Consider the following 17,650-nt stretch of genomic DNA (forward strand, 5'->3'; position numbering starts at 1 on the left):
TCCACTTGTGAACCCCCCCCCCCAGCTCTTCCTTTCTCCCTTCGTGGTTGATCAAACTCATTCCACCCCGGGCTTCCAAGGCATGACCAAGGGGCCTGTTTCTTTCCCCATGGGGAGAAGTGGCAACTTCAGCAGGAGCTTCAGGAAGAGGAGGGTCTCCACTGGGAAAGGTGTGGGGGCAGGATTGGACCTCCTGGTCCTCAGAGCATTGCCCAGTCCAACAGAGAGCCCTCCACCTTGCCTCCCTTCAGTTTTTTTAAACTTTGGGCATTGGGCCGTGCCATGTCTGCTTTGCAAAGGGGCATCCTAAGTCACACCTCTGCTTTCAGAAGCCTTGCAGAAGCACACCAAGCGGAAGAAGTCTTTGATTGACTGGGCTCTCCGCCGAAGTACCAGCACCCCAACTGGCAGCCCGGCGTCCCAGTCGCCAACCACACCACGGAAGCTCTTCGGCCTGTCCCTGGCAGCTGTTTGTCCTGACGGAAGCCTTCCCAAGCCAATTATGGTGAGACGGATTCTGCGTCATGTGATCTGGCCTTCCTCTTGTTGTCCTGATTTTGCAGGGGGGCGGGGCGGGGGATTTCCAGGAGCTGCCATGTCTCTGAAGGTCTTTGACATGGGGTCTAACAGGATGCCTCTTCCTTGCCGCAGCCTCCTTTCCCCTCTTCTTGGCCCCACACCTGCTTCTCTGCCACCTGAGTGGTTGCCTGCAGAGATCATGGCCAGTGCCTGCAAGTGAAGTGCCCACCGAGCGCCATAAGGAAACGGGGACATGCATCGCCAGTGCATGGAGCCCACTGGGAGGCCAGCTGGATTGTGGGGGAACCTACCCTGGGGGGCACAGCACTGCGTGGGGAAGGGAAGGCCAGCCTGTTCCTCCTGCAAACCGTGGGCAGGGCTTCCCTGATCTAGATGGGGACCGCAATGCGGGGCGAGTGAGTGGCTGACGCACCCCCCGCATTGGCTCAGGGGACAAGCAGGTGACTCCTGTCGTGCTCAGGTTGGCCCTTCTTCCCCCTTTTCCATTGAGTGGGCTTCCTTGTGATTGGTGAAGAGCTGCACGCCCCGCAGCTTGCCAGGGCAGCCTAAACAGCCAATGAAAGCTGGTGACTGTGGGGCCTTCCCTTGGCCACCCCTAGGATATCCTCCAGCTCCTCTACCATGAAGGCCCCTCCACAAGAGGCATCTTCAGGCGTTCGGCCAATGCCAAGATCTGCAAGGAGCTGAAAGAGAAACTCGACTCTGGAGATGACGTCCAGGTGGATGGGGAATCGGTCTTTGTGGCTGCCGCGGTTGTAACGGTGAGTCCATATGACCAGAATCTAACAGCACTTGGAGGGAACGTAATACGGTTAAGTCAACTTAAGTTCACTTAATAGCTAAGAATCAACGTAGGTAGGAACGTAGTATTTCTGTGCAGCTGAGGGGGAGCTGGTGCAAAGGCTTAAGGAACGGGGAAACAGACCAGAGCTGTTTCTTGGGATCTGCTCCTCCTGGGGCCACAGCAGCGTGGGCAAGGGGATTCGAGGCGTTTTGATGCTCTCTCGTCCAAAGGATTGGCCTGAAGACCAAGAGCATGCCAGTGTTTCTTCACTCAGCCAAGCTCAGAACTGACAGATTGTTCTGCATGTGTATATTTAATTCAGGATTTTCTGCGAAATATTCCTGACAGTGTTCTGTCCTCAGACATGCACAAGCTCTGGATGGAAGCCATGGATAAGGAAAAGCGTGCGCATAAGATCGAAGCAATCAAAAGGTTCGTGGGTTCACGCCTGCCGGCCATGAGGCTGAATGATCGTTCAGTCGCCTCGAGCCTAGCTGAGACACTCGAGGAAGGGGCGGGAATGGAAAGAAAAACTTGAGCCCAACCCTGCAGCTCTAATCAAAACACAATCAAACCCAAATTCAAATTCCCAGTTCCAAAAGCTTACGTTCAAAACTACTGGCCAATATTCCTTTTTTGCTCTCTGCTATGTGTGAATATCAGGCCAAAAGAACATGGGTAGCCCGAAAACGTGCTGACGTCTGGTTACGCCATGGAAGTTATTTCTTTTGTGGGTTCCCAATGAAATCCCTTATCGCTTTGTTCATGGCGGCCTCGTCCACCCTGGTGTCCTCCAGCTGTGTTGTTCCACAGCTCCCGAGCTCTCACAGCAGAGGCCAGATTGGAAAAGGATGGCCCGTGTGTTTCATAGCTGTTGTTTCTCTTCTTTGGGTAGTTTAGTGAACCAGCTCCCAGAAGCCAACCTCATCTTACTCAGACACCTTTTCGGAGTCCTGCATCAGATTGAGCAGAACTCCACAGAGAATCAGATGAACGCCTTCAACCTGGCCCTCTGCATTGCTCCCAACATGCTTTGGCTGCCCAGCCCAACGGGGCCGGAGGAGGAAAGCAAGTCCACCAAGAAGGTAAGCTCTCTGCGGATCCTGCCCCTTACCAGACCTTCCATTTCCTTGGTCTCCCCCAACAGTTCACTGGTTCTGAGCCAGGACCGATCTAACTACAGGCTGTTTGCTCATCCTACCGTCTATTGCTTTGGAGCTGAAACACAAACTTGGCAGTCTCACAACACAACTGTGGCTGGACAGTTGCCCCAAGGGCCACTGGAGATTTGAGCGTTTTTGGCTCCACCCTTGTAAGCAAACCTGCAAATTTGCAAGTGGCATAGAGAAGGCTGGGCTGCAGCGAATTCTCCCAGTTGTTCGTCTCAGGTCTCAGCCATGCCTGTGAAGAGAGCTTGAAGCAGGGTGGGCAGGGCCCAGAGGCGACACAGTGCCTGCGAATACTTCTCGGAGCACCTGTGAAGTTCTCTGCTCTCTGCCCCCTTCCAAAAGTTTTTTTTCTGAGAAAAACTCTGGAAAACATCGGGGAGCAGCTTTCCCTCCACACTTCCAGCCTCTAGTCCTGCTGCTTCATTCTGTCCCCACCCCCAGCCTCCGTCTCTTCCCCCCACCACCCTTCCTTGCCCCAGCCTTGCCCTTTGGCTCCTAGTCATTCCCTCATCCTGCCACTTCTCTCCTCACCCAGCCTTGAGTTCCTTCTACCCCTTTGCCTTGCTGTTCCCCCGAGAGGAAGCTGCATGGAAATAAATAGCCAGATCCCCAGGACCTGGGCAGCTTGGAAGTCCTGCCTAAACTAGCTGTCTGTCTCAAAGCAGGCTTTCCCAGCCTGCTCTACAAACCCCTCCTCTAGTGCCCCTGATGCCTGTGGTGATGGAAGTTGTAATACAAGCCCCGGGAAAGCAGCAGGTTGGGGGGGCCTTGTCCCGCCTTGCCTTCTTCAAGCAGCTTTCCTGAGTGCGGCACATCAAGCGGTTTCTCTGTCCTAACCCGGCAGCTGGTTTCTTTGCAGGTAGCCATGTTGGTGCAGTTCCTAATAGAAAATTCATCTGAAATCTTTGGCGGGGACATCACAGAGCTCTTCCAACGGCCAGAGAAGGACAAGTCCCAGAGCGTGGATGACTTCCTGGGTAAGGCTGTGGCGATGATTCGGAGTGGCCTTCAGCGCTTAGCTTTTTTCTTTCCACGAAGCTCAAAGCGGTTCACATTCAGAAATTCAGTCACCCCATATCGATCTAAATCCAGCAAGAAATAAATGAGCAGTGGAATAATCATCCCTAATAAGCACTAAATAAGCAGCAGTAAAGCAGAGATTCCTTATACCTGCCTCAGTGTGAGGAAGAGGAGATTAATCAGATCCAATCGGAGCAAAGGTTTTACAAATATTAAGTCTGTTCCATCCCGTTTTCTTCCACTAAAAAAGAACTGTGAACATACACATTTCATTTGCATGCATTTCCCATGAAAATAGGCACTTTTGCAGGCATTCGTCCTTCAAATGTGCGCACCGCTTTTATTCTTCTCCCAAACCCACCTTCTTGTATGCATGCTTCGAGCAGAGAATTGCACGGCAAAGTTCTGAGCAGTGCCACAGAGGCTGACAGTTTGGAAAGGGGCTTCAACGGTCCTGATCCAGGGCCTTTCCTCTGACCACGCATCCATGGGTAGCCTTCCCTGGGAAGAATCTTTTCCAGACTCAGCTCAGTTTTGGAAAAGATCCCAGAGGTGCATTCTGGCGGCAGCAAAAGAGGAGGTGTCCAAACCACCAGATAAAAGGGCATTTCACGTGAGGTTCTTACAATAGCAGAGCTTGAGGGTAGGCAGGCCAGCCTTCGAGGCCTTCAGGTGGGGGAAACCGGGAATGATCCATGGACTGGAGAAAGGGGCAGGGCCAGGGAAAGGGGCAGAGCCATCTGGGGGAGCCCTGCAACGCTGGACTGGTCTCTGAGCCTGAGGGTTGTGCCCTGATCCAGGAGACGACCCGGGGTGAGCTCCCTGCCGGTGGGTAGGCAGCGGAGTGGCCCTCCCCCTGAATGACCTTGCTGTGCCTTCTTCCCCTCCCAGTTCAGCACAATGACTCCTCCGACGAGCTGGAATATGCCGCTTCCTACCCGGAGAGAGCAAAGCAGCATTATGCCCTCGATGCAGACAACGGCCTGTTCGGCCCGTCCGGAGGGGAGCGCGAGGACTGGGACCTGTTCAGCGAGATCACAGCCTGCTACCAGAGCAAGGCCCGGAACGACGCCAGTGCGGACAGCTACGAGCTCCTGGGGGAGGAGGGCTCCTTCTGCTCCATCGGCTCCCTCTGCTCCCTGAGCCCTGCCAGGGACCGGTGCTCTTCTGAGCCCAGCGTCTGCCTGAGCTCCCAGCTGCCCTCCCAGGAGCACGAGCCCGTGGCGCGGCAGTCCAGCTGTGATGCCACCATCATGCACAGCCACGGAGATTACATTCGGAGGCTTAAGCAGTTGCAGCTGGAGAGCCAGAAGCTGATCGAGGAAGGCCTGAGCCCTCGCCTGAGCAGGGCGAAGCAGAGCTTCTGGAGGTCCCCGCCGAGCTGCCTGCTCACGAAGAAGCTTGGCTCCCAGAAGGCCAGCCTCTCCAACAGGTCCAGCTTCTCCAGCCTGTCGTCCACCACCACCTCCCCCTCCGCCTCCTCGCTCAGTTCCCTGGACAGCGCTTTCTCTTACTGCTCCGAGTCGTCCGCCTTCAGCCCTACGGAAGTCTCATCCCTGCCCTTTATGTTCGGCACGTCCACCAGGCTCCACAGCTTGTCTCCAAAGGTGGCAAGGAGGTCCTTGAAGGAATGGCACAAGCCCCTGACCGCTCCCTCTCCTTACAGCTTGGATGCTGGAATGGAAACTCAGAGTCAGTTTGACCAGGAGAGCAGCTGCAGCAGAGGGAAGGGCCAGGTCTTCATGCCCATCACGGCCACTGGAAGCCCACTCGGTGAGGGCATCTGGCCTGGGGACAAGGAAGAGGCAAGGCAGGTGGAGGTGTTCTCCCATGCCCTTGAAAGCCCCTCTTCTGTAAACCTAGAACTCTGCACTTCTGCCTCTAATATCGAGTGCCCTGCAAGCCAGCGAGTGCAGTGGGAGAAATCCGTGAAGCATATAGAGATAAAATGCCCCGAAGCTGCCCCTCGTGGCCAAGAAAGCTTGAAGCGCACCAAGATAACAGTGTACATGGCCCCCAAAGAGAGAAGTCCAAGGGAGTCTCCAGTGGGACACGGCGAGGAGGAAGCTGCCAGCAATAGGAGCACCAGCTCCGTTGGCGGCGGTGGCCCAGGCGCTCCCAAAAGCCTACAAACAGTGAGGGTCCACATCCCCCAGACAGTGTTTTATGGGCAAAACACTCCTTTGGTACTCCAGTCCATCTCAAGGAGGCACCACCACGGACCAGTGGTCCAACCGGCCGAGGCGCAGGCTCCTGAAAGGGTGCATCTTGTGGAACCGCTGGAAGCCGCCGCTCAGCCGGGGAGCTCTGCCGGCAAGGACGAGAGCAGTGTCTTCAGCCACACGTTCCGCTTCTTCCTCCCAGCCTCCATTCGCAACACGGTCCGGGAGTACTTTAGTCAGGACAGCTCCAAGGACCACTGCCTGCCAGAGGCAGAAGTGGTGGAGAATGAACTGCTGCGGCAAAGGGCCGAGTGGCTCAGAGCCCAGCCCTGTCCCGGCCCTCCAGCCGAGGAGCACAACAGCTTGCCGTTTGCTGAAGAGACCTTTGTGTAGGAGCACCACCCCACGGCTTCGCGTCTTGGAGGGAGCGCTGTTTGCGGAACTGTTGTGTAGAATGTGAGGGGTGAAGAATCGGGCAGGCAGCCTAGGCCAGAGTGGCAGGATGAGTGCCTCGTCGGTCATCCGGCTCTTTCCTTCTCAACCAGGTGTTTTTTTGCCCAGCCAAAGAATAGGAAGAAAGGTTTGTACTAGCCTGAGGTGGGACTTCTCAGCAAGCTTTCAATTCCATCTCACACAGAGGTGAGCAGGCAGGAAAGGCCCAAGAAGGAAAGCCTTTTCTGGGATCCCTTCAAATGTCAGAGTCAACCCACAAAATGTTGCCAGTGGTTTGCTTTTCAGCGTAGTGTGACGTGAGAACCAACAGATTCACTGTGGCTCAGCGTCAGATTTTATCCCCCGCCTGTGTTCCTACTCTCACTCTTGCTTGGGGTAGACAGAAACACGCTGCTCTCATTTTATTGAATTCGTCCAGCCAGCCATGGGCCCTTGATGGTCAGAAAGGCGGGCTAATATGGAACATAAAAATGAATCTTCCTGAACCCATTTGTGGCTGCTCCATCGGTTTTTAATGAAGCCAACCTCCCACGAGGTTTCCCGTGTTCCTCATGCTATACCTGGATTTCCACAGGCGTCTCAATGAGCTGAATATTCACTGCCTTTTGTTATGAGTTGCGCCTCACATCCCACAGGCACCTTTCACAGCCCCATTCTTACCCATAACAGGGCTGCCAGTGTGCTTCCTCTGTGTTTTCTCCATTAAGACCTATTTATTCCAGTTGCGACCCTAATGAGGGGAGTGTTAAAGGTTGGACGTTTCAGGTCTATCCTTTCCGTTCCAAGGTTCAGGTTAATTCTTCAACACTTTTTGGGGGACCTGGAATGGTTTGGTGTTGCGTTGTGTTGTGTTGAGGGAAGTTTGGAAGTGGTTACGTGAGTGAGTGTGCAGGTGAGGTGTGGGGCTGAGCTGGTAATCCCAGTGTTACAAACTGGCTGCCCTCTTATATCAGGGAAATCTGCAGAAGCTCCTCTGGGGTGTTCCGGACTGCCCACGGTCTTGGGCTTTCAGTACGCGAAACACAGGCCTTGAGTTGCACAACCTAAATTTTGGCCTGTCTTGATTCTGCCTTGCTTCATATGAAAAGAAATTATTTGTTAAACAGGTACTAGTTTTCTCACAATGCTCCCTCTTTTTGCAATAGGGACACTATGTGAGCATGTCTTTTCTTTCAACCATTCTCCTTTTCCTTCCACATCCAACTGAGTTTACACAGTTACGGATTCAGGACAGGCACCTTGATAATTTCTTCTGCAAATGTCTTAATGGAGGCAGGAAAGGGGGGCTTACAAACTTAACTCTTTGTCAGTGCTAAAATTATCTCAAGGTGCCTCCCAGCCCTCCTGAAAAAGATCTGCTACAACAAAGCTGTCTTCTGCCATCCAGGGAAAATGTGCAAAAGCGATACTGACTGAAGCCATCCAAAATAAAACTGTAACTGGCATGTCTGTCACACCCCAGGGTGTTTCTGCATAGATTGTGACACGATGTGCAACGCGCTCATTTCCAGAGAAACAGCAGGTCTACTCAGAAGCCAGTAAAACGGTTGAGCCTGCATAGAATTGCATCCTTCGGGGTGCTGAGCGGGCCACATGGTCCGAAAAAGGAAACCATCTCGGCTTAGTGGAAAGAAAGAGGGGAAATAGAGTGGTATTAACTGAGAAAATGTGCAAAGATGGGAAGATTTTTAAGGAAGGTGTTATTTGAATGCTGTGCAAGGTTTTTAGAGTTTAGCCACACCTCAAAGGAAGGTGGGCCATAAATTGTGTTTGTTTGCTTGAACTGTTGCTGTAAGCAGCCTTATCTCACCCCAAATGACCTTCGTGAGCATTTCTTTTGTTGCAAGCTGGCACCTAAATGCGAAAGAAGGGTCTCTCCTTGTTCTTGAAGGCTTTTCAGTATCGGTCAGTCTAGAGCTGTGCTCCCAGACTCAGGGCTGTTGGTCAGACTGGCTGGGAATGAGTGAGGTTGCCACCTGAGACATCCAAGGCTACCCACTTGGGGAAGGATGCTCTGGATTGTCCCAGCTGGATTTTAAACTGGAAGAAAAAGATTGTTCCTGCCAATTCTGTTTTCTGTTTATTTCTGGCCTCACTCAGGTTGGTGGCTGTTGTATGAGGAAAACTGTCAGTTCCCCACGGTCCTGTCTTTTGCACATTAGCTCCTTCAAAAGATGCTCTCCTTCTCTTTGAAGTGCCTAAGCAATGGGTGTAAATAATCCAATAAAAGAACACAATTTTATTTGCCACTGTGCCTACTCATTTTTGCCCTGTGCTTAACAAAAGCATGACAACTCTGGCTGATACCTTCTGTTCACTCAGAGAACCCCGAGAGGCCACAGAATTCTTGGCCTGGAAAGAGTATCGCTCACTCCCTATTTCTTGTGTGGATTAGCTGTCTGGGTCAGCAAGTGGCAGTGGAGCTGTGTGGCTGCAGCAAGGTGGGCGACCTCTTTTGCTCAAGGGGCAGGATTGAGTTTGGAGAAGCTCTCAGGCAGCATCGAGGGGCGTGTGGGCCCACCGTCAAAAGCGGAAGACCCGAAAGCATCCCCCATCCCCTAGCCTGCATGCACTCGCCGTGAAAGGCAGAAACGTGTGTTACAACACCGCGTGTTAAGGAAGCCGTGGCTGGTTGTGCAGGGGATGCTGGCTTGGCCATTGTGACTGCTGGCTCCTTGTTTTGGTTCAGGCTATTAGAATGCCCCCGTCAGCATCCTTAGTGGTGCCATTGGCACATTGAGCCATTTCCTCATCAGTTATATCACAGGACCGGAAAGGATTCCTGTTCCCAGGACAACCGAGGGTGAGAGGCTCCGCCGATCCCTAACAGATCATCCCAACTTTCAGACTTCTTCAGGATGCAGGGCTGTTTTTTAAATTCAGGATACACATCAGCAAGTCATGACAACACAACCCATTTTTAAAGACACATGAATACATTCCACTGGAATCGCAGTCATCTACTGCTTCTGCTGCTTCTCCACGCCCAGGTCTTTCCTGATGTCCGACACTTCACTGGGCACCTGCACTGTCAGGCCGTCCATCCATTTCTTGACACGCACCTGGCAGCTGAGGCGGGACCTGAAAAGCAGAAGCACATCCCAAGGGATGGATGCTTGTGAGTACACAGCTGTCTCCCCAGCCGGTGAAGCAAGGCGGAGGGGGAGAAAAGGGCACCTTCCAGCAACTAGTCACGGGCTTGCATTCAAGCCCTTTCTCCCAGTTATTGGCAAGGCGGTGAGCCTCCTACCGCCCACCCAGCTCATCCCCTCCACTTAAAACTGACCCAGCAGCCAATGGGGCAAAGTGTGCATTTTTTAAAGGCAGACATAGCTGAGATTCTGAAGGTGCAGAATTCTGTGCTCGCTGCCTTGCAGAGGGATTCGACGGCCCAGAATAGACGGGTCCGTGTCTTGGTGACGGCAGCTTACGTGTCAGTGAGTCCAAAGGCCAGGTCCAGCATATCCAGCTCCTCATCGCTGATGGGATCCAGTTTTCGGAAAGCATCCTCCTCAAAGATGAGGTGGCAAGTGGAACAAGCCAGCATCCCCTCGCACACACCTTTGTAAGAGAGAAGGCGTCAGCATCGGCGCAGAATATTTTCCATGCTTACTGGAACAGTTTGCCCCACCTTTGTGCAAACTTAAGATGGCTCCCCCATTCAAAATAAGCTGTTCTGAACTTTAGGAAAAGCCTAAGCTGCAGCCATGCAATGGTGGAAACGGCTGATGCATTAGCATCGCAAAAGACCCACAACCAGCAGTAGATGTTGCATCATGGAAGTTATAAGGAGCTTTTGATCAAATGGGGGGTTTGCTGTGTTTCTGCAGACACCCATAGAAAGAGTCCAGTTGCTGGTTGCTTAGGAGAAAACGTTAGTCATGGGACTTCACAGAATGGGATGGATAAAGAGGAAAAGCATTGCTGAATTACAAGCCTTGAAGTCTTATTGCTAAAAATGGCTACTGTTTCCAGATTTTTGTTGTTGCTGATGGATGAATGTGCAGATCAGCTGATGCCTCCTTCCATGATGAAGTATGAAGGAAGGTGGATGTTTTAGAGAACAAGCAGTGCTTTTTATGGGTTGGCTTTGCTGTGGCCACTCAAGAAATAAATTGCAGGTACTTTTGCTGCCACCTGCTGGATCTTTTCTCCCCTTTCTGGCTCAACTTTTCTGGCAACTTGGTGGAAACGCTGAAGTGCAGATGTCTCATAAAGAACCCTCACCTGAACTAAGCATAAAAACTGCAGTGACCAAAGACACACGGTTAAACTGTGTTACACTGTGGCATCTTTGTCGCTGCAAGATGCAGTGCTGAGCACCAGTGTGGTGGAGGCTAAAAAGAGACTGGGGAAATCCATGGGGAAGGGAGTCAGTGGCCACTGGTCCCATTCGCTCCCTTTGGGATGAGAGTTGGCATGTCCTTGTGGGCCCTTTTCTGGGAACACGTGTGGGACATCGCAGTTGCCTGCATGTCCTGTTGTGAGCGTGCCGTGCCCAGCCACTGTGCCAACCAGGAGGGCTTGGTCTGGCCCAGCACAACTCCTTCTATATTCTCCTTCTATAAACTAGAGTCTCATTTTAAAACTCTGGGGCATTTCAGCATCACACAAACCATCCTGCTTTGACACTAAGGAGTACAGAAATCCCAGGAAGCAGACAAGTGGCTAACATCACTCACCGAAGCCATCGATGTTGAGGTTTTGATTCATCACCACCTCCAGCAAGCTTTCTCCTTCTGTCGCTGTGGCTGAGAGTTTCTCTCCATCCCGGTTAATAAAATGTAGCAGCACCTTGTCTGAAGAACTGGGGAGGGAGAACCATGTTCTCAGAGCAAGGCAGGGTAGTCCCAGCTTAAGAACAGTTGCATTTTTCAAGCAAGCAAATTGCCTGAAAGGAATTGCCACCCCCAAATGGCAGAGGTACGCTCCTTACTAGCAATACTGTATTTTGCCTGATCTATGCTATGTACGTGTCATCTCTTCAGTTGGCACCTGGAGGCACATGTACACCTTTCCTAGGCCAAAAATGCAATGCTCCCTCTTCTCCCAAGGTGCCTCTGATCTATCTGCTTGGTGATTCGCGGTCATCATCTTGAGCAGAATGTGCCACGGGTTACGGTTGGGGTTAGAAGCGAAGCTGGCAAACCTTATTAGCTGCTTGCTCGTTCTCTTGGCCCAGGCTGGTGGAGCAAGGCTGCCTTTGGCACCCAAATGCCGCTGCAGCCCTTGCCCTTCGAGAAACGACCCAGGCCATTATTGTCCTCCACTCCATTAATGTGCTCTTGAAAATGTTACATGGGAACATGCTGAAATGGACATCAATGGAGATTAAAGGCCTGGACTTTTTGCATTATTCCCATATTCTACCAAAGACTGTATGATCAGTCTATTTCTGGACCTGAATGAGCCCTTATTGGTCAAGCTGCCCTTCACTGTCATCCTGTCTAGGGTGCAGGCGGTGTGAACTCCTAGCAACGGGTGGCCTTCATGAATGGGAACAGGCTGTGCTCTTCACTGATGGGTTCCTGCTACTGGCGCAAAAGCTGGTGCAGCCGAGCTTAGCACGAAAGCGCAGCAATTAGGAGGCGGAATGCAGCACTTCAGGCCACTCTGCGTCTCTGGGCAGCTCTGCCTCGAGCCCCTCGTTGCCAGGCATCTTCCATCATTTCACGCGCAAGCTTGTTTCCTCTTATAGCTCAAGCATGGAGAAAACAAGGCCTCCAGGTGTCTTGGACTTCAGCTCCTAGGGTTCCGGACCATTTGTTATTGTGGCAAGGGCTCCTGGGAGTTGAAGTCCAAAAATAGCTGCTAAGCTCCTCTTGAAGGACTAGTGTTGCAGAAGCCAGAGCGGCCTGCTGATTTTGGACCATGAGCAGTGGATGTGCCTCAGCCCAAGCAGATAGAAATGGGCACCTGTCTTCATCCTTCTTTGCACGGTGTACGCGAAGCTTGCAGGTCACGCGTGCGGCAGCAGAAGTGAGGTTTTGCACACTTCCTGCCGGTTGCCCTCGCACACTCTTGGCACGCGGCGGACTCAGGGTGGGGAGGAAGCAAGCCAGAGTCTGGGAAGCCATGCCGAGGAACTCGCACACCTCCCTCGTCCAGATGCTCCTTGGCTTCTCGAGACGAAGAGAGGACTTGTCTGCCGCCAACAGAAGCGACCCTGCCAAGGAGACCTCAGAGGCAGCCTCTCTTCTGAGCTGGCATTGGGCACAGCTTGCTGATGTGGGGGAGACCTGCTGCGCGGCCTCTGCCCAGGACAACCTGCTCACGGATCTGGCTTAGGCTGGCCTGGAGGAGAGGGGCTGGACCTAGTAAGACTGCACCCATCTCTTTGCTCGTGGAGAATTTGGCTGGACTGAAGGCTGGCCCTGGGACCTCGGGATCCTGGCCCTTCCCCTGCTCTGCCCGTGCCTGAAGGTGTGACTGGGGAAGCTGAGATCGGGGGCATCCGCACCCACTGCTGTCCCTCAGTGTGGGCACTGAGGTGAGGCCACAACAGAGAGATGGCTCCAGAGGCGGCTGCCCAGGTTGGCCAGTGCCTCCATGGCCGTGCCGTGCAAGGTCCATTTTCGGAATTTATCTCATAGCCTCGCAAACCCTGGAGGCCATATTCCTCTGCCCTCGGGGGGAAGGGCCCCCACTGCCCTGCTCGGAGCACGAGCGACCTGGCCCTGAAGCAGCAGCAAGCTATTCGTCTTGGCTTCTGGTTCACACAGGCTGCCTGTGCTCCACATCCTCTCCTCTCCTGCTTTTATGCAGCTCCACTCTGGCGAGGCGCTCTGGGGAACTTGGGGGCCTGAGCACTGCTATGTGGGGCTCCTGGGGTGGTCTAGAAAGGGCATCACCTTAATATGGATTTTGGAGTTGTTCTTATGCCCCAAGCAGCGGCATTTGCTCTCTGTTCCTCCCCCGATAAGATCCTGTGTAGACCAAGGGCAGAGCAGTTCTGTTTGATTGTGTTTGCACCAAGAAGGCACCAGACAGACCCCGCTAGGTGTTCCAGCAGTTCATCCGAAGTCCGGCTGGCTGAAAAGCAGCTCAACCTTGCGGTCCTCTTAATGGAAGCTACAAAAAGTAACGTCAACAATGAGATGCTTACCTTGCATCCCCAGGAACATCCTGGAGCTTGTGGGTCTGGCTGAAGCACCTCCTTGAGGGCAGTTTGGCCGGGGCCCGGCCGGGGCGGACTATCCCGAAGGACCCGGCAAGCCGCGCTCTGTGCACGGACAGTGCGAGGCAGGCCAGCCTGGAGGTGCTCCACGCGATCATGCTGGATGGATCAGCCGCTCTCCCAGGTCCTTCGAAGACTGCAGAGCTGAAGGCTGCTGGCTTGTGAGGCGTCAGTACTGCTGGGGGAGGGAAAGAGCTGGAGAGCAAGTGGGCGGGCGAAGGTCCCATCACACACACACACACACACACACACACACACACACACACGGGCTCCTTTGTCCCAACTACAGGCTCGGAAAGAGGTGCGAGGGAGAAGAGTTAGGAAGGAGTCTCACGCTGGAGCCCAGGAGTGCCCAAGCCTCATTTTACAAAACGTGTGACTCAAAGCGGCAGGATGCCGGAAGCAAGAAGCCCAAGTCCAGAACGACGAAGGGAAATTGGCCCTGGTCATCCATAACAGCAAAGCAATCAGGAGAAACAGAGTGCAAGGAATTTGGTTCTAGTCACCGTTTTTACTGCCACATTTCTATGTTTAAAAATAAGACCAGCAAGGCACTCAGATATATTTTGGCTCAGAAAGCAAGTGGGGATTGCGTCCTAAAATGTTTGTAAAATAAATACCCCCCCCCGCCCCACTGTGAGTGAAATAATGCAGTCACCAAGCAGCACAGAGAGTCAAGCTTGGAGGCATTTCGGGTTTGCAGGGGGGTCTGTCAAGGTCACGCTGTGGACTGCCTGTGACCAAGACGAAGCATGTCCATGGCCAGAGACAGGGACACTCCAGGGGAGAGTTATGCCTCGGGGGTCCCTGGGCCTCGCCGGGTCTGCAGGCACCAGTCATGCTTTCCTGCCTGTGCGTGCACCAGGGGCGTGCCAGAGGCCTTCACGGAACGACGGCTGGCACATCGATGCCACTCCCGCCCTGGCGATACGCTGCAAGGTGGGCTGCAAGGCAGTTCGTGTGGGAGCAACACACAGCGAGCTCCTCAGACCATTCGGCTCCTTGCTGTCTTGGATTCTTTGCAGCCAGAGTAGGAGGCAGGAGGAGTGTGATTGCAAGGACTGGGCACCTGAGCTGGGGCCACATCCAGCTAAGGCTTCATCTTGCCAGTAGGGCTGCGGACATCCAGAAAAATGTCCCCTTCACAGCCAAGACCCCTCCCTTTGGTTTCACTGGACAAGCTGCCTTCTGGGAGCTGCCAGGATAAATCAAGGGACGAGGCATGGATTTGGCGCCTCAAACATTACACTTCGGTAAAGGATCCACCTTTAAGACTCACACATTTAATAAAATTAAATGAGTAGGGAATACTGGAAATTCAACTGGTAATATAATGTAGGGGCAGGGAAGGTGTGCTTTCATCTAGAAAATGTAAGGATGCCAAGAAATCCAGATTTGTTAGTTCCTATGGTGCTTAAATTCTTTTTCCTCCTTTTAGAGGAAGAAGATGATGATGGTGATGATTTAAAAATCAAGCTTGAAAAGGGGAAAGGGGAAGTGATGGACAAACCATAGGTCAAAAAAACCAAAGAAAACCAGCCCCTAATTCTTTTATGCTGCTTTCCATTTTCATAGCCTGCACTGCAAGAATAGGTGGGGAGAGGGTGCTTCTGGTATGCAAAGCGCAAACATGACCTGCAGCCTTCTCCAGGCCACAAGGGGTTAACCTGCGGCTGGGCTGGGGCCCCCTCTCCTGCGCAAGTGCCTTCCTCCCATCTCCTCTGTGGGGCCGAGAAGCAGGAGCCCCACACGTGTATCCAAACTTCGAAGCCGCTTATCTCACGCACGAGCCTTGAACTCAGCAATAAGAAAGATAAAGGCCCAGCAACACTGCCTGCCAAGGACACCCGCAGGGTCGGCAGTGGCCTCTTCTCTCAGTTCCTGGAATGTGGAGAAAGCTGACTAATAGCCCGTCTGTGTGACCCTGATTTCGAGAGGACTGGGAGTCCTTAATTTTGATTTACTGCAGTTCTCTCTGCATGGAATGTCCCCAGAGTTAAACGTGCACAACTACCCAGACGGTACTTTAGGCTGGACAAGCGGGGCTGGTCGAAGTCTTCCACGCAAGCTTAGTGTTGACGCCAGGAGACCGAAGCCAGCTTTCCTCATTCTGTTTTCCCCACTGTACAAAATCTCCACAGGACCCGTCCTCTTTGCACTGCCCAGACAAAATGTATGCCAGCACCCACACACCAAATCTGCAGATGGATGAGACATTTATGAATCTCTCAGGAGCCAAAGTGCGTAAATCTCGGGAGCATCCGCAACATTGACAGACCAAAGCTGGGCTGCAAAGCACCGGGTCTTCAGTGCCCATATATGAATCCTCAGAATATGGGAATCAAGCGGCGTGGACTTGATGGGGTGTACCTAAGACTTGGTGGGGTGATTCCCACGGTTGGAATTTGGGTGCTCCCTTCCTGAAGTGCCCGTACCAAGTTCTCCTCCCAGCTAATATACCTGTGAAGTGCCAGAAACTTCAGATGTGCCTCAGTGCTTCCCATGGTCGATCAGTTATTGATCCTGTGGTCAACAAGTCCCTGGTCTTGGGCTCAGACCTTGCTTTAGCTGGGGGAAACAAGGACATCAGCCAATGGACAAACTGAGGCCCAATCTGGGACCTGAAAGCTCCTTTGGGGGTTTCAAGGTACAATTGTGAGGCCCAAGAGTGAGGACAGCTCCTTATTAATGCATCCATTGTTGTTGTTAGTTGCAAAGTCATGTCCGACCCATCGCAACCCCATGGACAACACTCCTCCAGGCCTTCCTGTCCTCCACCATCCCCTGCAGTCCACCTAAGCTCACACCAACTGCCTCAGTGACCCCATCCAGCCACCTCATCCTCTGCCGTCCCCTCCTTCTTTTGCCATCTGTTGTTCCCAGCATCAGGCGCTTCTCCAGGGAGTCCTTCCTTCTCATTAGGTGACCAAAGTATTTGAGTTTCATCTTCAGTAGCTGGCCTTCTAAAGAGCAGTCAGGGTTGATCTCCTCTGGGACTGACTGGTTTGATTACCTTGCGGTCCAGGGGACTCGCAGGAGTCTCCTCCAGCACCACAATTCAAAGGCCTCAGTCCTTCTGCGCTCAGCCTTCCTTATGGTCCAGCTTTCACAGCCATACATTGCAACTGGGAAAACCATCGCCTTGACTAGAAGCACTTTTGTTGGCAGGGTGATGTCTCTGCTTTTTAGTATGCTGGCTAGATTTGCCATAGCTTTCCTCCCCAGGAGCAAGCGTCTTTTAATTTCTTGGCTGCAGTCCCCATCTGCAGTGATCTTGGAGCCCAGGAAAATAAAATCTGCCACTAGCACTAAATAAAATCTGTCACACGCATCCATTGTGCTCAGCATTAATACTGCACCTCCAAAGAAATGAGTTTTCCTAGAAGGGCTTTTCTCCTCCATGCCGTGGCCTCATCCAAGATTTAGGGAGGAAGACCAAGGAGAGACAGGGCTTTCCACTAAAGATCCAAGGAGACAAGGAACCAGATTCATACTTGGCTGGAACCCTGCAACTGGTAAGGTACTGAATTGCTTGCAGAAGGCCTGGGTGTGCAAAAGCAGACTTGCACGGCACCCACAACACAAGCCTGCAAATCACAAGCACAGAAGAGAGGCACTGCTTAATGAAAACTTGACGGGCTGCATCTGACAAAACTGTCTGATGAGGTTGCTTGGTATTTGACGAGTGTGGTTTCCTTCGGCAAAAGCACGTGCTGCCGCCCTGAGCCGCCGGCCCGTGACTCATTCCTGCGAAGGTGCAGCTGCAGCACTGGGGAGTCTTGCGCAGAGCTCCTCCAGACCCATGGATCTAGAGCGCCCTCTAGTGCTCAACAGAGCACAGGGGAAGCAGTGCTGGCCAGGTCTGTTAGCTCTTCTTAACCCAACTATTTTAAAATGCACTTCCTGGAACATGAAGAGAGCGTGCTGTGCCCAAGCTGTGGAACGCAAAAGTGAGGGCGGGTGGCCTTCTTAACCCAACATGCCACAAGCTGCCTCCTGTCTTCAGTACACGCTTTCACAGCCCCTGTACTGCTTAAGAAAGCGAGTCCTCTCCACGAGGGCTTTTCCACCTGGATAGTCTCAGTTAGGACCATATCCATGGTCAGCCATCAACAGAATGGAACCTACAGGCAGGCACACTGTGAGACTCCCAGCTCACCTGGTGGGACGGATCACCAAGAAACAGCATATGGGAGAATGCCCAGACAGGTTCCTCCTTCCAGACCTTGCTGAGGCAGAAGGTATAAATGCCTGTGAGTGCTGGCACCAGGCCCAGCACAAGCCCAGCAGGTGAGCAGGACAGGCCTTCAAGCTTGTGCGTGCCCACTGCATCTCCTGCCCAAAG

General features: G+C 52.9%; 2 protein-coding genes across 5 annotated transcripts in view; one reads left to right on the forward strand and one right to left on the reverse strand.

Moving 5' to 3' along the window:
• Positions 1-8,377, forward strand: part of LOC123027252 (rho GTPase-activating protein 20-like) — a 38,805-nt gene extending 30,428 nt beyond the window's left edge. For all 4 annotated transcript variants that reach the window (XM_044437837.1, XM_044437836.1, XM_044437838.1 and 1 more), the window contains 6 exons: positions 330-505; positions 1,140-1,301; positions 1,647-1,756; positions 2,220-2,409; positions 3,353-3,470; positions 4,405-8,377. In XM_044437837.1, coding sequence (XP_044293772.1) covers positions 330-505; positions 1,140-1,301; positions 1,647-1,756; positions 2,220-2,409; positions 3,353-3,470; positions 4,405-6,068 — 2,420 coding nt within the window. In that variant the 3' untranslated portion in view covers positions 6,069-8,377. The remainder of the gene's footprint in view (positions 1-329; positions 506-1,139; positions 1,302-1,646; positions 1,757-2,219; positions 2,410-3,352; positions 3,471-4,404) is intronic.
• Positions 8,378-8,923: 546 nt separating this feature from the next.
• On the reverse strand, positions 8,924-13,252 carry LOC123027215 (adrenodoxin-like). Its single transcript, XM_044437754.1, has 4 exons — positions 13,234-13,252; positions 10,811-11,059; positions 9,560-9,689; positions 8,924-9,209 (listed from the first exon to the last, which is right to left on the reverse strand). Exons 1-4 carry the CDS (start codon positions 13,250-13,252, stop codon positions 9,089-9,091), a joined length of 519 nt encoding a protein of 172 aa, XP_044293689.1. The 3' UTR covers positions 8,924-9,088.
• Positions 13,253-17,650: the final 4,398 nt, after the last annotated feature.

Source organism: Varanus komodoensis, unplaced genomic scaffold, assembly GCF_004798865.1.
Source record: "Varanus komodoensis strain SLA01 unplaced genomic scaffold, ASM479886v1 scaffold31, whole genome shotgun sequence".
Taxonomy (NCBI): Eukaryota; Metazoa; Chordata; class Lepidosauria; order Squamata; family Varanidae; genus Varanus; species Varanus komodoensis.